Below are 22,113 nucleotides of genomic sequence, written 5' to 3'. Positions count from 1 at the left end.
GAGATGAGGAGGAGGTAGAGAATGGTGATGGGGGACAGTAGAGAGGGGAATGGTGAAGAGGAGTGGGGCAGTGAAGGGGAGAGGGGAACGTTGATGGGACCGGCAGCAGTGAAGGGGACAGGGGTTGGTGTAGGAGAGAGGGGGACAGTTATGGGAGAGGGGGCAGTGAAGCAGAGGGGGTGCTGGTGAAGGGGAGGGGGGATGGTGACAGGGAGTGAAACATGTTAAAGGGGAATGGGAGACAGTGAAGGGGAAATGGGAGACAATGATGAGGGGCAGTGTTGGGAGAAAGGTTGATGGTGCTAGACAGAAAACGATGGGACGAGCAAAAGCTGGTGAAAGGAAGGTAGTGATGGGGTGAGGGGTCTCTGTTGGACAGAAGGGGGTGATGAGCAGAGTTTGAGAACTAAATGATGAAGAGAAGGGGGTAATGGACTGCAATCAGGGAAGAGCAAGTCTGCAATTGGAGGAGAGGCAAACACTGATGCGAGCGGGGCATTGTAAGTGGGGAGGGTATTGGCGAAGAGAAGGGGTTGGTGGCGAGTGGGAGATGGTAGAGGGAATATTCTCTGGGGACGGGGCAGGAAGAGATTGGAGATAGGGATTACGACTGAGACGGGAAGGGTATAGAAGGCAGGCTGAGGGTGGGGACGGGAGGCGATTCCCGTGATGTCTCTTCCTCACAATTCCCCTCCCCTTCCGTGCAATCCCGGGCCGGGACGTCTCACTGGGGAGTGGTTTCTCCGGATCCAGGCCCCGGGATGTGTGGCTCTGAGCGGACCCACAGGCTGCTTCTGGCAGTGCTCGGGATCACACTGTCGGTAAGACCCGGGGAACGGGAACAGCGAGGAACTGTGGATACCGTGAAACTGAAACAATAAAAACAGATACGCAGCCTGTCTGCCAGCACCTTATACACACTGAGAAGCAGAGCTTCCAGTTTCGTTAAAGCTGCAAATTCTGAAGAAGGGGCCATTGGATTGGAAACTTTAACTCTCATAAACTGCCAGAGATAGTAGGAACTGCAGATGCTGGAGAATCTGAGATAACAAGGTGTGGAGCTGGATGAAGGTCTGATTTCTGAAGATCTCGACCCGAAATGTCAGCCTTCCTGCTCCTCTGATGCTGCTTGGCCTGCCGTGTTCATCCAGCTCTACAAATTGTTATCTCAGATACTGCCAGAGGCAGCGGTTACGGGTACTTCACCTCACCCCACCCCGACCCCGGCCCCCGCTTCTTTCCCCCTGTCTTCTCCTCCCTCCCCATCCCATTTCTCTCCCGTCTCCTCCTGCTTTCTTGTCCCCCACTTCTTCTTTCTTCTCCCTGCACCTCCCCCCCCCCCCCCCCCCCCCAACCTGGTCGTTCTTCTCCCACCTCCACCAGTTCTTCACTCCCCCGACCTTTCCGCCTATGGTTCCTCTCACTTGCCCACCCCAACGCTTCAAGTGTGTGCTCATGCTCCAGCTCTCGCTCTCTCTCTCTCTCTCTCTCTTCCAGGGCAGTTCTGTTGTGCCAATCTTTGGGGGGATCTTCTTCCTATTTGTTGACAGGAGATATCGACACTTCATTGGAAATGATTACCTTCTGCTGCCAGCCTGCCTCAGTTTTGCAGTTGCTGCATTGCTCGCCCTCACTGGGATGATTGGAATGTGCTTCACCACCAACCGGAGCCATTGCCGACGAGGAACGGTGAGTACAGCTGGCACTTTGAGACCCCAGAATCACTTCTGGAGCATTGTGTACAGTTCTGGTCGCCCTGCTTTAGGAAAGATTTTGTTAAACTAGAATGGGTGCAGAGAAACCTTACAAGCATGTTGCCAGGACTGGAAGATTTGAGTTAGAAGGAGAGACTGGATATGCTGGGACTTATTTCCCTGCTGAGGAGTGATCTTAGAAGGGTTTATAAAATGATGAGGGACATGAATAAGGTGAATAACCAAGGTCTTTTCTGCAGGGTAGGGGAGCCCAAAACTAGTGGGCATAGGTTTAAGGTGAGAGGGGAAAGGTTTAAAAGGGATATAAGGGTCAACATTTTCTTATGGAGGATGATGCATATATGGAACAAACTGCCAGAGGAAATGGTAGAGGTGAGCACAATTACAGTATTTTAAGACATTTGGACAGGTATGTGGACAGGAAAGATTCAGATGGATATGAGCTAAATGCAGTCAAATGGAACCAGCTAATGTGATACCTGGTTGGTATGAATGATTTGGTCTGAAGTGTCTGTTTTGTCCCTATGACTGTATAACATAATGGGAGCAAACTGCAAATGTCTGCTATTACTGAACTCATGGTTATGAAAAATATTACTGATCTCTTCATATTGGAGGTGTCACTGCATTGTTTCTAGTTAATGTTACAAAGCTACGCACGGTGACTGAGCTTTATTACTGAGCTCAATGAATGAGTACGGTTGTTGATTGAATATGTGAAACGAGGAATTAAGAGGGGACATGAGATATTGTTAGCAGGCATGGTTAAGGAAAATCCCAAAGCCTTTTATTCATATATAAACAGCAAGAGGGTAACTAGAGAAAAGATTGGCCCACTTAAGGACAAAGAAGGAAAGCTATGCGTTGAGTCAGAGAAAATGGGTGACATTCTTAACGAGTACTTTGCATCAGTTTTCGCCAAGGAGAGGGACATGACAGATGTTGAGGTTAGGGATAGATATTTGCTTACTTTAGGTCAAGTTCACATAAGGAAGGAGGACGTGTTGGGTATCCTAAAAGGCATTAAGGTGGATAAGTCCCCAGGTCCGGATGGGATCTATCCCAGGTTGCTGAGGGAAGCGAGAGAGGAAATAGCCGGGGCCTTAACAGATATCTTTGCAGCATCCTTAAATACAGGTGAGGTCCTGGAGGACTGAAGAATTGCTAATGTTGTCCGCATGTTTAAGAAGGGTAGCAAGGATAATCGGGTAACTACCGACTGGTGAAACTGACGTCAGTGTTAGGGAAGCTGCTGGAGAAGATACTGAGGGATAGGATCTATTCCCATTTGGAAGAAAATGGGCTTATCAGTGATAGGCAACATGGTTTTATGCAGGGAAGATCATGTCTTACGAACTTAATAGAATTCTTTGAGGACGTGCCAAAGTTGATGAGGGAATGGCTGTAGATGTCATATACATGGTCTTCAGTAAGGTGTTTGATAAGGTTCCCCATGGCAGGCTGATGGAGAAAGTGAAGTCACACGGGGCCCAGGGTGTGCTAGCTAGATGGATAAAAAACTGACTAGGCAACAGGAGACAGAGAGTAGTAGTGGAAGAGGGTTTCTCAAATTGGAGACCTGTGACCAGTGGTGTTCCACAGGGATCTGTGCTGGGACCACTGTTGTTTGTGATATATGTAAATGATTTGGAGGAAGGTGTAGGTGGTCTGATCAAGTTTGCAGATGACACTAAGATTGGTGGAGTAGCAGATAGTGAAGGGGACTGTCAGAGATTACAGCAGAATATAGATAGATCGGAGAGTTGGGCAGATAAATGGCAGATGGAGTTCAATTCGGGAAAATGCAAGGTGATTCATTTTGGAAGCTCTAATTCAAGAGCACACTATACAGTAAATGGAAAAGTCCTGGGGAAAATTGATGTACAGAGAGATCTGGGTGTTCAGGTCCATTGTTGCCTGAAGGTGGCGACGCAGGTCAATAGGGTGGTCAAGAAGGCATACAGTATGTTTTCCTTCATCGGACGGGGCATTGAGTAGAAGAGTTGGCAGGTCATGTTACAGTTGTTTAAGACTTTGGTTCGGCCACATTTAGAGTACTGTGTACAGTTCTGGTCGCCACATTACCAAAAGGATGTCGATGCTTTGGAGAGGGTGCAGAGGAGGTTCACCAGGATGTTGCCTGGTATGGAGGGTGCTAACTATGAAGAAAGGTTGAGTAGATTAGGGTTATTTTCATTAGAAAGACTGAGATTGAGGGGGGACCTGATTGTGTAGACTTCAATCATGAGGGGTATAGACAAGGTGGATAGCAAGAAGCTTTTCCCCAGAGTGGGGGATTCAGTTACTAGGGGTCATGAGTTCAAAGTGAGAGGAGGAAAGTTTAAGGGGGCTATGCGTGGAAAGTTCTTTACACAGAGGGTGGTGGGTGCCTGGAACGCATTGCCAGCAGAGGTGGTAGATGCAGACATGTTAGTGTCTTTTAAGATGTATCTGGACAGGTACATGGATGGGCAGGGAGCAAAGGGATACATACACTTAGAAAATAGATGATAGGCCTAGATAGAGGATCTCGATCGGCGCAGGCCTGGAGGGTCGAAGGGCCTGTTCCTGTGCTGTAATTTTCTTTGTTCTTTGTTCCTTATTCTAATATTGGACTTAGTCTCTGAAATTCTAATGCTGATTTGTTTCAGTATGATTTGCAACTCCTTGTTTCTTGTCAGAGTGAGAATTTTATAGCACGGAAAGAGGTTCTTTAGCTCATTGTGTCCACAATGGTCATCTAGCACCAATCCGCTCTGTTTCTGTTTTCTAGCACTTGCATGCTATAGCTGTTCAGGTGATCTTAATCTTTTCTAACGTTGGGATGGTCCCGCTTCTGCCACACTTTCTGACAGAGAGCGCCAGCTACCTAGAGCCCTCTGGCTGAAAAATTCTTCCTTAAATTGCTTCTAAACCTCCTGCTTTTACCTTAAATAGAACATAGAACATTACAGCACAGTACAGGCCCTTCGGCCCTCGATGTTGTGCCGACCTGATACCGATCTCAAGCCCATCTAACCTACACTATTCCATGTACATCCATTTGCTTGTCCAATGACGACTTAAATGTACCTAAATTTGGCGAATCTACTACCGTTGCAGGCAAAGCGTTCCATTCCCTTACTATTCTCTGAATAAAGAAACTACCTCTGATATCTATCCTATATCTTTCACTCCTCAATTTAAAGCTATGCCCCCTCCTGCTCGCCGTCACCATCCTAGGAAAAAGGCTCTCCCTATCCACCCTATCTAACCCTCTGATTATTTTACATGTCTCAATTAAGTCACCTCTCAACCTTCTTCTCTCTAATGAAAACAGCCTCAAGTCCCTCAGGCTTTCCTCGTAAGACTTTCCCTCCATACCAGGCAACATCCTAGTAAATGTCCTCTGCACCCTTTCCAAAGCTTCCACATCCTTCTTATAATACGAGAAATGTACACAATACTCCAAGTGCGGCCGCACCAGAGTTTTGTACAGCTTCACCATAACCTCTTGGTTCCAGAACTCGATCCCTCTATTAATAAAAGCTAAAACATTGTATGCCTTCTTAACAGCCCTGTCAACCTGGGTGGCAACTTTCAAGGATCTGTGTACATGGACACCGAGATATCTCTGCTCATCTACACTGCTAAGAATCTTACCATTAGCTCTGTACTTTGCCTTCTGGTTACTCCTACCAAAGTGCATCACCTCACACTTGGTTATCTACTGGGGGGAAAGATTTCTTACTGTTTACCCTCATAATTTTGTACCTTGGTCAGGTCCCCCTCAGCCTTCTCTGCTTTAACCCTTGTTATCTACTGTGAGGTTCCCTTCCTTAACCAATCCTGTACATATCATGACATCCAGAGTTCTCTTTCCCTCTTACAGAAAGAGGTTGGCCCTGCATTTTCACTTTTTTCTTTTTGGAAAAACTCCCTTCAATGTGGATTTTCTTACAAGGACCTTTGGCCACTCCACCTTGGCCAATTACCTTCTCATAATAAAATTGGCTGCCCAAAATTCAAAACTTTGATTTGTTCTCTATTTTTATCTTTTTCCATGACTACCTTATTGAGTTATGGTCATTTTCATTGAATGCTCTCCCTTTATACTTCTAATACTTGCTCAGTTTGATTTTCCCTTAAAATTAGGTACAGCACTGTCTTATGTCTTGTCAGGTATACATGGTGGTTTAAAAGCTCACCTGGATACATTTTAAACTCTTCTAAGCCTTTCACACTTTGTCTATCCCAGTTAATATCAGGAATCTTCTGTTATTACCCAATAATTTTATATTTCTCACCAACTGTTTAGGGTCTATAGTGCGCCTCCAACAATGTGATTGCCTCACTTTGTTTTTAAGTTCCACCCACATGACCTTAATCAAGGAATCTTCTTTGATATTGTCCCGCCTTATTTCAATAATTGATTCCTCAACCAATTTCGAGAGTTATACCTACCTTGACCAAAGTTTCCATACCTCAGAAAATTGAGCTACTAGTACTCCCTGTCTCAACCTTGTCTCTGTGATAACAATGATATCTAAAGAGCACACTCAACCCATCTGCCTTACATGCAAGACTCCTTGCATTAAAACAAATGTCATCTAGCCTTGCTGAGTTCCCTTTGTCTTAACTTGATTGTATGTGCTGTGTGTTACATAGAACATAGAACATTACATCACAGTACAGGCCCTTCGGCCCTCGATGTTGTGCTGACCTGTCATACCAATCTGAAGCCCATAACGTAAGAGCAAAAGAAATAGGAGCCAGACTGGGCCGTCTGGCCCATTGAGCCTGCTCTACCGTTCAGTAAGATCATGGCTGAACTTCACGTGCACTCAGCTCCACTTACGCACCTGCTCACTGTAACCCTTAATTCCTTTACTGTTCCAAAATCTATCTCTTTGCCTTAAAAACATTTAACAATATATCTTCAACTGCTTCACAGATTCACAACCCTTTGGGTGAGGAAATCCTTCCTCAATTCAGTCCTAAATCTGCTCCCACTTAATTTGAGGCTATGTCCCCCAGTTCTAGTTTTACCCCGCCAGTGGAAATAACCTTCCTGCTTCTAGCTCATCAGTTCCCTTCATAACTTATATTTCTATAAGTTTCCCCCCTCATTCTTTTAAATTCCAATGAGTACATTCCCGGTCTACTCAATCTGCCCTCAAACCAACCCCCTCAATTCTGGAATCAACCTAGTGAACCTTCTTTGCTCCCCCTCCAGTGCCAGTACATCCTTTTCAAGTAATGAGACTAAAACTGCACAGAGTACTCTGGGTGTGGCCTCACCAGCACCCTGTACAGCTGCAGCATAACCTCCCTGTTTTTAAACTCCATCCGTCTAGCAATTAAAGACAATATTACATTTGCCTTAATTGCCAACTGCACCTGCAAACCAACATTTTGTGATTCAGAGACACCCAGGTCCCTCTGCACAGCAGCATGCTGCAATTTTTTACTATCTAAATGAGTCACTTTGCTGTTATTCCTACCAAAATGGATGACTTCACATTTACCGACAATGTATTGCATCTTCCAGCCCCTTGTAGCCCACTGCAGACATTGCTGTACTACTCATTTTAGTGTCACCTGCGAACTTTGACACACTACACTTTGGTCCCCAACTCTAAATCATCTATGTAAATTGTAATCGTTGAGACATGAGGCACAGCACAAGCTACTGATTGCCAACCAGAAAAACACCCATTTAACTCAGATAGTAAGAACTGCAGATGCTGGGATCAGAGATAACACTGTGTTGAGATGAATGAACACAGCAGGCCAGGCAGCATCAGAGGAGCAGGAAAGCTGACGTTTGGGGTCGGGACCCTTCTTCAGAAAAATGCTTTCTCTTTGCTTTCAGTTAGTTAACTAATCTTGTATCCATGCCAATCCATTACCTGTAACACTGTGCATCTTATGCAGCAGCCACTTGTGTAGCACCTTGTTGAATGCCCTCCGGAAATCCAGATACACCACGTTTTCACCAGTTCCCCATTGTCCACCATGCGCATGATGACCTCAAAGGATTCTAATAAATTAGTTAAACATGACCTGCTTTTCATTAACCTATGCTAAATGTGCCGGGTGGGACAATTTCTATCCAGATGTCTCACTATTTCTTCTTTGATGACAGATTTGAGCATTTTCCCCACTACAGAAGTTAAGCTAATGTGTCTTTTAGCCATCTGTTTTTAAACAGTGGTGTCACATTTGTCATTTTCCAATCTGCGGGAACTGCCCCAGGGTTCACCGAATTTTAATAAATTAGCACAAGTGCATTTGCTATTTTCCCGTCATCTCTTTTAATACCCTTGGATGCATTCCATCAGAGTCAGGACACTTCTCTAACTTTAGCCCCGTTAGTTTGCCCAACACCACCTCTTTCGTGATAATGATCATTTCTAGGTCCTCACCTGCCACAGCTTCCTTGTACCAATTATTGGCATGTTATTTGTATCTTCCACTGGGAGGATCAGCACAAAATGCATGCTTCTCTTTTACATTTGCAGTGCAACACCACTGTGTATCCCATTCCCATACCAACTCTTAGTTTAAATCCTCATGAATGGCATTAGCAAATCTGCACCTGCCCCTCCAAGGGGTGGTGGTCCTATTACCATTCACGTGTAATCCATCGGAGTTGTACAGGTTTCACCTCCCCTGGAAATGATTCCAGTAACTCAGTATTCTAAAGCTGCCGCTCCTGCTCCAATTCTTCAGCCATGCATCCATCAATTCTGTCAGCTTTGGGAGACTGTCTGTGTTGAGTTTGCAATTTCCCCGTGTCTGCATAGGTTTCCTCCCACAGTCCTAAGATGTGCAGGTTAGGTGGGTTAGCTGTGGTAAAAATCCCATGCTGGCTTTGGGGGATGGGGTGGGGAGGGATGGGAAAGACTTGATGGGCTGACTGCCTTCTTTCTGCTCTGTAGGAATTCTGAGATTCAATAACCTCATCCCTCTTTCTACCAACATCACTGGTACCGATGTGAACCGCAACTTCTGACAGTCTGCACTCCTCATTCAGACTAACCTGCAGCTGTTCAATGACATTCCTGACCCCCAGGGTGATGATAAAATGCCATCCTGCAGTCCATGTTCTCAGCATCAGAAATGCCGGTCTGTGCACGTCACTCTTGAGTCTCTTTCTTTTATAGCTTTTCCTCTCTGTCTGCTCCCCCTTGTGCAGTTGACCCTTGCAGTAATTTTAGAAACTGTCACTGTCAGCATTTCTCAACACACAAAACCCATTCTTTAGAGAGATTCTGGGGCTTTACTGACTGTCTGCCTCCTTTCTTTGCTGTTGTGCTGCCACACATCCAGCCAGTGTTCAAGCTGCAAAATCTGGCCTCGAGCTGGTTAAATTGGTGGCATTTCCTGCAGATATGGTCATTCAAGCTACCACAAGATTTTCCACCTACTTCAGGCCATGCACAGTACTGAGCTGGGTGCACTGTGATAGTGCCGTATAGTGGGGGCTGGGTGCAATGTGATATTCCCATGTGGCATTGGCTGTGTGCATTTGATATTCCCACATGGAGGAGGATGTGTTGATGTGTCATATTCCCACGTGAGTTTTGGGGGACTAAGTGCAAATTGAAATTCCTGTGTGTGTGTGTGTGTGTGTCTGTGTGTGTTGTGGCAAGGAAGTGCTGACATGTGTAGTATATCCACATGATTGAGGCTGGCTATGAAGTGGTAATCCCACATGGAGCGTCGGGGTGGGGCTGTGTGTGCTCTGTGTAATATGAGGCTGGGTGCACTGAGATACTTCCCCGTATTATGGGTTTGGGTGTACAAACATGAGATAATTGCGTGTGAGGTGGACACTGGTAGTGGGAAGTTGTGTGTGGAGTCCAAGGAGACATGAGATGTGCTAAATGAATATTTTTCGTCAGTATTCACACAGGAAAAAGACAATGTTGTCAAGGAGAATACTGAGATACAGGCGATTAGACTAGACGGGATTGAGGTTCATAAGGAGGAGGTGTTAGCAATTCTGGGAAGTGTGAAAATAGACAAGTCCATTGGGCCAGATGGCATTTATCCTAGGATTCTCCGGAAAGCTTGGGAAGAGATTGCAGAGCCTTCGGCTTTGATCTTTATGTTGTCATTGTCTACAGGAATAGTGCCAGAAGACTGGAGGATAGCAAATATTGTCCCCTTGTTCAAAAAGGGGAGTAGAGACAACCCTGGTAACTATAGACCAGTAAGCCTTACTTCGGTTATGGGTAAAGTGTTGGAGAGGATTATAAAAGATAGGATTTATAATCATCCAGAAAGGAATACTTTGATTAGGGGTAGTCAACACAGTTTTGTGAAGGGTAGGTCATGCCTCACAAACCTTATTGAGTTCTTTGAGAAGGTGACCAAACAGGTGGATGAGGGTAAAATGGTTGATGTGGTGTATGTGGATTTTAGTAAAGTGTTTGATAAGGTTCCCCATGGCAGGCTATTTCAGAAAATACAGAGGCATGGGATTGAGGGTAGTTTAACGGTTTGGATCAGAAATTGGCTAGCTGTAAGAAGACAGAGGGTGGTTGTTGATGGGAAATGTTCATCCTAGAGCTCAGTTACCAGCGGTGTACCGCAAGGATCTGTTTTGGGGCCACTGCTGTTTGTCATTTTTATAAGTGACCTGGATGAGGGTGTAGAAGGATGGATGTCTAATATATACATTCTAACTCCCACTGTTAATTCCTGTGTAGTAAATTTAGTTAGTAAATTTGCAGGTGACACTACAATCAGTGGAGCTGTGGATAGTGCAGAAGGATGTTGCAGGTTACAAAGGGACATATATAAGCTGCAAAGCTGGACTGAGAGGTACCAATGAGTTCAATGCGGAAAAGTGTGAGGTGATTCACTTTGGAAGGAGTAACAGGAATACAGAGTACTTGGCTAACAGTAAGATTCTTGGTAGTGTGGATGAGCAGAGAGATTTCGGTGTCCCTGTGCTTAGATCCCTGAAAGTTGCCACCCAGGTTGACGGTTGTTAAGAAGGCGTACGGGTGTGTTAGGTTTTATTGGTAGAGGGATTGAGTTTCGGAGCCATGAGGTTATGTTGCAGCTGTGCAAAACTTTGGTGCAGCCGCACTTGGAGTAATGTGTACAGTTCTGGTCGCCACATTATAGGAAGGATGTGGAAGCGTTGGAAAGGGTGCAGAGGAGATTTACCAAGATGTTGCTTCGTTAGAGAGAAGAAGGTTAAGAGGCGACTTAATAGTAACATACAAGATGATCAGAGGATTAGATAGGGTGGACAGCGAGAGCCTTTTTCCTCGGATGATGATGGCTAGCACAAGGGGACATAGCTTTAAAATTGAGGGGTGATAGATATAGGACAGAAGTGGGAGGTAGGTTCTTTACTCAGCGTAGTAAGGGCGTGGAATGCCATGCCTGCAACAATAGTAGACTGGCCAACTTTAAGGGCATTTAAATGGTTATTGGATAAACATATGGAAGATAATGGAATAGTGTAGGTTAGATGGGCTTCGGATTGGTTTCACAGGTCGGCGCAACATCTAGGGCCAAAGGGCCTGTACTGCGCTTTAGTGTTCCGTGTTCTTATGTTCTTATGTTCTATGTTCTGTGGTCGACTCAGTTGCCCACATGGTGAGCATGAGGTTCAGAGTGGATTCAGCTCTGTCCTGGAAGAGGTAACCTTGAGACCGGTGTCCTTCGCTTTCCACATTCAGGGTAAGGAATGGTGAGCCACCATTGACAAAAACTGCTTGGTAAACTGCTCAGGATGAAGCATCAGCAGACAATGAGTCAAAGTTCCAGGCAGAGCACTAACGAATATGAGATACAGTGGAGTGATTTGTCGTGTTAAAACTGTAATGGACAGGCACGATGCACAAGGACAACGAAGCGACATAGTTGGGAATGCGCTTAAACAGAATGATATCATAGAATCCCTACAGTGTGGAAACTGGCCATTTGGCCCAGTAAGTCCACACTGCCCCTTGGAGCATCCCACTCAGACCCATCCATCATTACCCACCTAATCTACACCTGAACACTTTGGACAATTTAGCATGGCCAATCCACCTAGCCTGCACATCTTTGGACTGTGGGAGGAAACCCACGCAGGCACGGGGAGAATGGAATTGAACCCGGGTCCCTGGCACTGTGAGGTAACGGTGCTAACCAATGAGCCACTATGCCATGTACTGAATAGATTCAGATTTTGCAGTTAAAAACCAGCGGTATGAAAATTGAAAGCAAGAAAAAACTTGCAGCAGTGCTACTTTCAGAATCAAAATATCACAGATCAAGTAAAGTAGAGAGATTGAGTATAATAAATATTGAAGACGAACAGTGGGAGTTAGAATGTATATATTAGACATTACGAGTGAAGATAGAAATGTGTGGTGCCTCCCTGAAAAATATTGACCGGTTTGTCTGTGGAATAACTACTATCTAAATATTCTAACTCGATCATAATTTCCTTGCTTTCGAATTAATGACGGAATACAGGGAGAACTAGCTACCTGGATACAAAATTCACTAGAAGGTAGGAGACAGAGGGTGGTGGTAGAGAATGGTTTCTCGGACTGGAGGCCTGTGACCAGTGGTGTGCCGCGAGAATTGGTCCTGGTCCTGCTACTTTTTGACATCTATATAAATGATTTGGATGTGATCATAGGAGGTATGGTTAGTAAGTTTTCAGATGACATCGAAATTGGAGGTGTAGTGGTCAGCAAAGAAGGCTACCTTGGAGTGCAACAGGACTTTGATCAGATGGACCAGTGCTCCAAGGACTGGCGAATAGAGTTTAATTTAGATAAATGTGACATGCTGCATTTTGTTCGGGCAAATCAGGGCAGAATTTATACACTTAATGATAGGGTCCTGGGGAATGTTACAGAACAAAGAGACCTTAGAGTGCATGTTCACAGTTCTCTGGAAGCAGAGTTGTGCATATACAGGGAAGCGAAGAAGGCGTGATGAAGGGTCTAGGCCCGAAACGTCAGCTTTTGTGCTCCTGAGATGCTGCTGGGCCTGCTGTGTTCATCCAGCCTCACATTTTATTATCAAGGCGTTTTGTATGTTCGCTTTTGTTGGTCAGTGCATTGAGTATAGGAGTTGGGAGATCAAGTTGTAGCTGTACAGGACATTGATTAGGATCATCCTCTGCCATTTAAGATAACTCCAGCAGTAAACTACCATCAAATGCATCTTCCCCTCACTCCCCCTTTCTGAATTTCACAGGGACTGTTCCCTTCAGGACACCCAAGCCTCTTCCTTGATGACCGCCAGCACTACCCCACTTTTGCATGGCACCTTCCCGTGTAACAGCAGATGGTGCAACACCTGACCCTGCTCACCATCCAAGCGTCTGAACAGTCTTTCCAGGTGAAGCAGCATTTCACCTTCTCCAATCCATTCAATTGCAATCATTGCACCCAATGTGGCCTACTCTACATTGGAGAAACCAAACACAGATCGTGTGACTGCTTTGTGGAACACTTCTGGTCCGTGCGCAAGCAGGACCCTGACCTTCCCGTAGCTGGTCATTTTAACATAGGGTCCTGCTTACTTGCCCACATGTCTGTCCTCGGCATGCTGCAATGCTTCAGCGACTCACAGCTCAAAGTGAAGAAACAACATCTCCAGACTAGGCATTTTACAACCTTACGGACTTAATATTAAATGTAGCAGATTCAGATTGTGAACTCATTTCTTCCCCTTTCTTTTAAATTTTGCTTGTTGCATTCTATATCAATGTGCCAACCGCACAGTACCCCCACCACCACCACCAGTGGGAAGATCTGTTTTTTTCCAATATGGCAATTAAACACACCATTGTTTTTAATATTCTCATACTCCGAGCACTTAATTTGCACTAGTATCACCCTTTCTCCCCCAGCACTCCACCCCCACACTATTGCATAATCATAGAATCCCTACAGTGCAGAAGCATCCATTCAGGCTATTGAGTCACACAGACGTTCAGAAGAGCATCCCACCTATAAGGTTTTGGAGTAGATCTGTAGCTCGGGTTGTGGCTGTTGAGGTTGGTTGTCTCGCCTAGCTGTTTTGTTGTTCTGCAGATGTTTTATTACCGCGCTGGGTAACATCCTCAGTGCAGCCTCTAATGAAGTTTTGGTGGGTTTTCCAGCCTGGTTTTTAAACTCTGGCGTCCGTTGCGATGGATTGCCTCAGGTCCGGGTTTCCTCCGTGGCGGACTATATATGGGGTCAAGCTCAATGTGTTTATCAATCTGTGTATCTCTGCCTAGCCTGTCCCGGGATCTTGGTGTAAACACTACATCAGCCAAACAGGAAGGAAACTAACATCAAGGGTACACCAACACCAACTGGCTACAAAAAGACACGACCAATACTCACTCATCTCAACAATCCACATGGACAAGGAGAGCCACAACTTCGACTGGGACAGCACCAAGATCCTGGGACAGGCTAGGCAGAGACAAGCACGAGAATTCCTGGAAGTGTGGCACTCCTCGAAGCAGGCTATTAATAAACACAATGAATTCGACCCCACATACATTCCACTATAGAGGAAACCCGGAAGTGAGGCACTCCATTGCAACGGACCCCAGAGTTTAACAACCAGGCCTCATAGAGACCGCACAGAGGATGTTACTCAGCACGGTACCGAAATGTCTACAGAACAACAAAACAGCTCGGTGAAACAACCAACCTCAGCATCCCAGCTTGTCCTAACCTCCTACCCTATCTCTAACACTGCATTTCCCATGGCTAATCCAACTATGCTGCACATTCCCTGGACAAATTGGGCATTTTAGTACGACCAATCCACCTAAACTGTACATCTTTGGACTGCAGCAGGAAACTGGAACACCCGGGGCTGGAATTGAACCCAGGACCCTAGCACTGTGAGGTAGCAGTGTTAACCAATGAGCCACTGTGTCCCCCTCCACACTTCACGTCAGGTCTGAAGAACAGTCAACTAGACTCAGAACGGTAGCTTGCTCTGTCTCCATGGATGCTGCCTGACCCACCAGCACTTTTTTTTTTGTTTTCAGTACAGATTTCAGCATCTGCACTAATTTGCTTCTACATTGGTTAGGCCACTTTTGGAATTCTGCGTTCAGTCTGGTCTCCCTGCTGTGGGAAGGATGTTGTGAAACTTCAAGGAGTTCAGAACAGATTTAAAAGATGTTGCCAGGGTTTAAGCTATAAGGAGAGGGTGAATAGGCTGGGGCTATTTTCCCTGGAGCATTGGAGGCTGAAGGGTGACCTTATAAAAGTTAATAAAATCATGAGGGGCATGGATAGGGTGAATAGTCAGGTCTTTTTCCCAGGGTTGTGAAGTCCAAAACCCGAGGGCATAGGTTTAAGGTGAGGGGGGAAAGATTTGAAAGGGACCTAAGGGCCAACTTATTCATGCAGATGTGTGTGCGTGCATGCGTGTGCACGCGTAATGAGCTTTCCGAGGAAGTGGTGGAGGCTGGTACAGTTACAACATTTCGAAAGTATCTGGATGGGTACATGAAAAGGAAGGGTTTAGAGGGATATGGACCAAATGATGGTTAAAAGCAATAGATTAATTTCAAATATCTGGTCGGCATGGAAGATTTAGGCCGAAGAGTCTGTTTCCGTGCTGTATATCTCTATGACTCTATATTCAATGGCATTTAGAAGGAAGAGGGGATTGTTTCAAAGAAACCTATACAATTTTAATAAGACTTGACAGGGTAAATGTGGGGATGATGTGCCCAATGACCAAGGAGTGCAGAACCAGGGATCACAGGCTAGGCGTTTTAGGACTGAGAAGTTTCTTCACCATCCAGAGACTGGTGTGCCGATGTGGAATTCTCTGTAGTTAAGGCTAAAACATTGAATATTTTCATGGAGAAATTAGATACAATTTTTAGGACTGAAGGGATCAAAGGGAATTTGGAGAAAACGCAAACAGGGTACTGAGTTGGATGATCAGTCAATATCATATTGAATGGCAGAACAGGTTTGAAGAGTCTGAATTGCCTGCTCCTCCTGTTTTCTAGGTTTCTATAACAAGATGGCAGGTACAATGTGGAATTTAGGAGGGTAACAGATGGACATTCTTTTTATAAAGATGAAAGGTATTTGTTAACAGAAGAAAACTCGATGTAGCAAGGAAAAAACTCAAAAGATGATATATTCTATCCACATAAGAACTGTGGTTGCTGTCAATCAAAAACAAAAACAGAAATTGCTGAAAACGCTAGGCAGGTCTGACAGCATCTGGAGAGAAATCTATTAACATTTTGGGTCAAGTGGCTCTTCCTCTGAACTCCACTTTGCTGAATGCCTCAGTGAAGGTCCACAGACACAAATAGAGGACTTTGTAAGTTTGATGTGAAGTCCTCTCCTGAAAATTCAAAGAACAAACGATGAGACGATTTTTGTTTTTGTTCATGTGATGCGGGCTATGCCTATACTTTATCACGCTTGAACTGAGAGACTTGGTAGGGATGTTTCTGAGAACTGCTAAAAGTCAATCACATTGTTGTGGCTCTGGAGTCACACGTAGGTCAGACCAAGCAAGGTTCATTGATTTCATTTGCCAAAGAGGAAAAAGTGTACCAGTTGGGTTTTCATGATAATTGAAAATTGTTATCATGAGGCTTCTTTTTAAATTCAAGACACTTCTTGAATTCAAATTTCACTGTCTGCCATGGTGAGGTTCAAATCCATGTCCCCAGATCATTAGCCTGAGTTCTGGATTCCACACACCCACACCACCCTCTGTGTGAACAAGTTGGCCCTTAGGTCCCTTTTAAATCTTTTGCCCCTCACCTTTACCATTTCACCATGCCTCCCCTGGAGGTACTAAAGCGGTGCTTGAAACTGCAAGAGCAAAATAGCCTGTAAAGAGTGTTTTCAGAGCTGAAAAGCTGCAGCCATCTCTTCTAGATGGCAAAATGGACGGGAGCCGAAAGAGAGATCAACATAGATGTAGTTGCATATTGAATGTTAGTGAACGCTGGACTTCAGAGCAGTTGCACATGAGTTACAGTGAGTGTGTGAAATGGTGAAAAAGAAACCAGTGTGACATACATGACAGCAACTCCCTTGTTTGGAGTAGTAACGAAGAGATGGAGAGCAAGAGCCAGACAGACTATTGAGTGGAAAAGGAAGTGTGTTTAGAGGGTCTTTGTTTTTGTCTTAGGGCTTTTAATGCTCAGTGTGACTATTTCCATTTGTAATGTAAACCTTTCTCTCTCTCTCTCTCTCTCTCTTCATCTCTTAACAGTTCTTGTACTTGATCCTGATTCTGTTTAGTCTGGAAGTTACTACAGGGACCCTCGGATACATCAGTGTTCGAGTGAGTATGGGCTTGTTTTCAATTCATTATTGTTGGTTTCACTGTCATTGTAGGGAGTGTTGGGGGAGTTGACCAGAGATTGAGCCCACCTTCTGTGTGATCAAAGACTTTCATTACAATTTGAGGCATGCTTTCACTGATTGTGACTGTCCAACAAAGTAAATGTGGGATTGATCTTCATGTCACCTTTGGCCTTGTCACAGTCTGAGCCATGAATTTGAGAGTTTAACTTCCAGTCTAGAGCTTGGAGATCTGTCTAGAATTCCTAACACAGCACTGTACTAAAGAAACACTTCACTATCACTGCACTGCAGCGGGGGATGCTGCCCTGTCTTTTTAGGTAATCTGTAAAACCAGATGTGATCTACGTTATTCAGTAGCATCATTAGAAGAATAAAAAAGCATTCTCCCTGGTGGTCTGGCTGGTATTTATCTCTCAACTATCAACAAAAACAAATTGATATGTATCACATAGCTGTTTTTGCAGGCTTGCTGGGTGCAGAAATGGCTGCCATTTTTGCTACATTATAACAGTGACTACGCTTCTAAATTATTGATGAAACGTCATCGACCTGCAACATTAACTCTGTTTTTCTCTGCACAGATGCTGAATGACCCTGCTGTGTATTTCCAGCAGTTTCTCTTTATTTCAGATTTCAGCTTCTGCAGAATTTCGCTATTGTCTTCAAAAGACCTCAATTGATTGTGAAGCACTTCATTCAGCACATCCTGACGTTGTGGAAGACCAACTCCAGCTTGTAGATTTCCGCCCAGCTTGTGTTTAGATCAAGGTGTTACTGTCTCTCACTTTCCCTTTTACCCCAGTAAGTTGCATCTTATTATTTCTTGTGATTTTCATTTTTTGCCAGGTGGACAATGATGACCTGGATCATTTTAATGAGATCTTCAAGAACTACACTGGTAGTAACTCCACGATTGAGAGTAGAGCAGTGGACCAACTACAGCAGAAGGTGAGATTGTATATTATTGCAGGAATCTACCAGACAGAGCCTGCAGAGTGTACTCTGACCAGAATTGGACACAGGAGTCAGTGTTAGTCTAACAATGTCTGTTTACAGTTTTGATTGCAATTTCAATCAAAATCTCTTTATCCTATCGCTCATTGTGTTTGCCAGCACTCCCTGATGGTCTCTCGCAGCATCATCCATTCCATCCATTGTACAGTTCCCATTTGCATTCAACATAACCTCCTCCTTTTCTGCCAAGAGTCTCAGCTGGTACTTCTGACTTCCCTGTCCCCTCCAATATCAGTGTCATCAACATTCAGTTCTAGTGAGACTGTCTGAAGCAGCTTATTGATTCCTAGCTCACCCAGTGTTTACCTCCCCATTCCCTTAACAAGGCACAACCCTTCAACCTATCGTATTTTTCTTATTTTCTGTATTGTTCGTTTCCGATTTTGTGTTTTAGCTTTGGTTTTCTCTCAAATACATTCTTATAGAACGAGGACTTGGCATCTTCCACAAGTTTGTTACTTGCACAGGTTTATTCCAAGATTGGAGCGAGCTGCAGTCTATACAGACACAATAACTTGCTTTTCCCCAAGACTCTTGATGAATTGATTGGGATTTACAGTGGGTCGGCTGATGTTAAGAAAGTTTGGGTTCTTTTGGAGAATGTGAGAGGAAATAGAGATTTGTCCCATGACCATGTGCGCAAGAGTATTTATAACTCTAGGGCATTACCTTCCGGTGTGCCGCCCAGCCCTTGCCACTCTCCCCAGGTCCCACCACCCTTTTGTAATCTTTGCTGATTTGTTGATGTGATGACTCTGTGATTTGCTCAATTCTAGATGCGGTGTTGTGGAGTAAAGAATTATACCGACTGGACTCAGTTTCCGTGGTTCATTCACAGCGGAAATAACAGTGTTCCTCACAGTTGCTGTGCCAGGAATTTTACAATCTGCACTGGGGCTATAGAGGAGCCAGAACTGCTTTACACAGAGGTGGGGGCATGACATTGATCAACTTGGAACCAAATAAACTGTACACAGTTTCTGCAAGGGGTTAATGAGGACCAAATTTCAAACAGTATATATAGTTAGTAACTCACTCAGCCATCGTCTCACTAGGCTACAATCCCACATTGACCACGCTCTTGACAGTGCAATGCTGTTGCTGCACTAGGTGCAAGCCAATTACGGCACACGTTGCACTGAGATGGCTAATAAGAACATAATGTAAGAAACAGGAGCAGAAGTACGCCATCTGGCCCCTTGAGCCTGTTCCACCATTCAATAAAAAATGGCCTTTTTTTCTGTCTGCTCTGCTTACCCGCTCACACACTGTAACCCTTAATTCCTTTTCTGTTCAAAAACCTATCTTTGTCTTAAAAACATTCCACAAGATACCCTCAGACACAACAGTGTGGAGCTGGAGGATCACAGCAGGCCAGGCAGCGGCAGAGGAGCAGGAAAATTGCTATTTCAGATCAGGACCCTTCTTCAGAAATGGGGAAGGGGAAGAGAGATCAGAAAGTTAAAGCAGCAGGGTGGGGCTGGGGAAGGGGAAGGTAGGTGAGTGCAAGTAGGGATGGGAGGGGCGGATAGGTGGAAAAGAAGATGGACAGCTTGTATAGGTCAAGGAGGCGGGGATGAGAGGGAGGGTTAAATGTGGGATGAGGCTGGGGGGTGGAGAAATTTTTAAAACTGGTGAAATCCATGTTTGGACTATTGGGCTGTAGACTCCCAAGGTGGAATATGAGGTGTTGCTCCTCAAGTTTGTGGGTGGTGTCATTGTGACACTGGAGGTGGCCCAGGATGGACATGTCACTGTGGAAGTGGGGAGTTCAAATGTTTGGTGACCAGAAGGCTTTGTTGCTTGTCGGGTACAAAGCGCAGATGCTGTACAAAACTGGCTCCAAGTTTACACTTGATCTCACTAGTGTAAAGGAGGCCACATCGGGAGCTGTGGATACTGTAGACCAAGAAGCCCCAACTGCTTCACTGGCAGGGAATTCCCCAGATTTACTGGTGAAGTTCCTCCTTTACTGAGCTTAAATCTGCTCCCCCTTATTTTGAGGCTATTCCCCCAGTTCTAGTTTCACGCACCAGTGGAAACAACCTTCTTGTTTCTACGTTATCTATTCCTTTCAATATTAAACGAGTATAGTCCCACATTACTCAATTTCTCCTCATAAGGCAACCCCCTCAACTCTGGGATCAAGGTAGTGAACCTCCTCTGCACCCCCTTCTTCCAGTGCCAGTACATCCTTTCTCAGGTAAGGAGTAATGATGTACTGCCTACTGTTGTGATACTGTATACTTATGAAGAGATTAATTTGTGACAGATTGGCACATAAGTGGTGAATAGGAACAATGTGAGATAACATGGTGTGAGGCTGAATGAACTCAGCAGGCCAAGCAGCATCAGAGGAGCAAGAAGGCTGACGTTTCTGGCCTAGACCCTCCTCCTTGCTCCTCTGATGCTGCTTGGCTTGCTGTGTTCGTCCAGCTCTACATCTTGTTATCTCAGATTCTCCAGCATCAGCAGTTCCTACTAGTTCAGGAACAATGCGATACTGTGTCGGTACTGCGACAGTCATTGAAAATTTTGAAAAAAAATTTTTAAATCTTCTAAAACTTTAGAAAAAACACTTTTACAGACATGATGATTGGGGACAGAGCCATAATGTACAGTTTAACATACTACTGAACTAGTGAACTGTAGTGGTACTGTCTGTACCTCTGAACAAGGAGGCCCAAGTTAAAGTACTATCTGCTCCAGATGGGTTTAACAATATCTCTGAATTGGCTGTTTAGAAAATGTCCACAATGTTCAGTATCAACAGTAACCATCTAATTAAAGGGATAATCACAGTCCAGTTAAAGGGGTAGTGGTTGGATTCTTAAGTTACTTCTCTGAGGTAGCTGTGATTTTTAACAATCCAGGTACTTATTGCGATGTAACATTAATCTGTATTTTCTAAATTTAAGGGCTGCCTCTACACCCTCCACGATGAGCTGCAATGGATCTTCCTGTTCACATTAGGCTGGGTTATTGCTGTGTGCTGTTTACAGGTAATTTATTGGTTAGTGTAGGAGAATAGTAATGATTGGGCTGCCATGCAGTAAACTGGCGTGGATCACAGGGTCTGAGCTCTGGAGTCCTGGGGCTGAGCTGGGGAAACACAGATTAATCTCAGTGATGAATTTGATTAAAGTGCTGTATCAGAATGTTTGTTTTAAATTTCTTCATTCATCTATTGAAGGTTTGTTTCTGTTTTCAGAGCCTGGGAGCGCTGATCGTCTGTCTCCTGGCGAACTCAGATCCTACTCAATACCAGCTTTTAAATACTGACAACTTCTCCTAGTGCGGGACAGTCGCTGATTTGCTTTTATTTGCATGGATTAGTGACAGACAAACATCAATCCTGAATTTCAAACAGGACTATGCACAAATAGGAAGCACTTATTTACTAATTGTTTGAGAGAGACAGTTACATACCCTTACCCATTCCATCCACCTCTACCATTGAACATTCTGCTTCCCAACCCCCCACCAAATTCTCTGGTCCAAAATCTACCTTCATCAAGTAACACCCCCAACCCCATAAGTCTTTGATCGAGCTATTTCTGTCATCCAGTGACTCCTCCCATGTTTTGAGACACTCCCCTCATCTCCACCTCGCTGCCTGATGCACCTCCCCTCCCTCCGTGTTGGAAAGTGACTTCCACTGAAACTACACAAGAAACACAGTCTTCAGCTAATTCACTGGATGTTCAAAGTTCTGTAATCTGTTTTGTCTAAAACTCAAACAAGCTACCTCATGGTACAAGTAGTTTCACACAAGCTAACAGCTATGACCTGTGGATATTAGGAAAAATCATTGCTTGGCTTAATGTAACATATATCTTAATTTGAAATGACCATGACTAACTGTAAGTAGCAAATAAAAATACATTTCAATCAAGATTTACAGCTCTTGTTGCTGATGGTCAATGTTAGCTTTCATTGGTTAATTGCTCCCATCACTAAAGTTGTCAGAGCTCAGATTTTAGATGTCACTTCTACAATGTCATTCAGCTTCCCAAATTGGAATAAGTGGTCGAGGATGCAGATTTAAGGTTTTGTGTAAGAGGTACAGC

The 22,113-nt window shown here is 44.6% G+C and overlaps 1 protein-coding gene across 1 annotated transcript; it reads left to right on the top strand.

The window, feature by feature from the left end:
* Positions 1 to 687: 687 nt before the first annotated feature.
* Positions 688 to 21,944, top strand: LOC125465686 (tetraspanin-3-like). The gene is made up of 7 exons (XM_048559417.1): positions 688 to 821; positions 1,498 to 1,689; positions 16,935 to 17,006; positions 17,876 to 17,977; positions 18,820 to 18,972; positions 20,962 to 21,045; positions 21,255 to 21,944. The coding sequence occupies exons 1-7, from the start codon at positions 762 to 764 to the stop codon at positions 21,336 to 21,338; spliced, it is 747 nt and encodes a 248-aa protein (XP_048415374.1). The 5' UTR covers positions 688 to 761; the 3' UTR covers positions 21,339 to 21,944.
* Positions 21,945 to 22,113: the final 169 nt, after the last annotated feature.

Source organism: Stegostoma tigrinum, chromosome 30 (assembly GCF_030684315.1).
Source record: "Stegostoma tigrinum isolate sSteTig4 chromosome 30, sSteTig4.hap1, whole genome shotgun sequence".
Lineage (NCBI taxonomy): Eukaryota > Metazoa > Chordata > Chondrichthyes > Orectolobiformes > Stegostomatidae > Stegostoma > Stegostoma tigrinum.
Note: the sequence above shows the minus strand (reverse complement) of the source record. Positions and strands in the feature narration are given on the sequence as shown.

Bases quoted from the DNA above. Each gene is read 5' to 3' on its own strand.
- LOC125465686 (XM_048559417.1), top strand. From the start codon at position 762: ATGTGTGGCTCTGAGCGGACCCACAGGCTGCTTCTGGCAGTGCTCGGG. The intron at 17,007-17,875 runs GTGAGTATGGGC...ATTTTTTGCCAG, and splicing joins TCGGATACATCAGTGTTCGA to GTGGACAATGATGACCTGGA. The intron at 18,973-20,961 runs GTGGGGGCATGA...TCTAAATTTAAG, and splicing joins CAGAACTGCTTTACACAGAG to GGCTGCCTCTACACCCTCCA.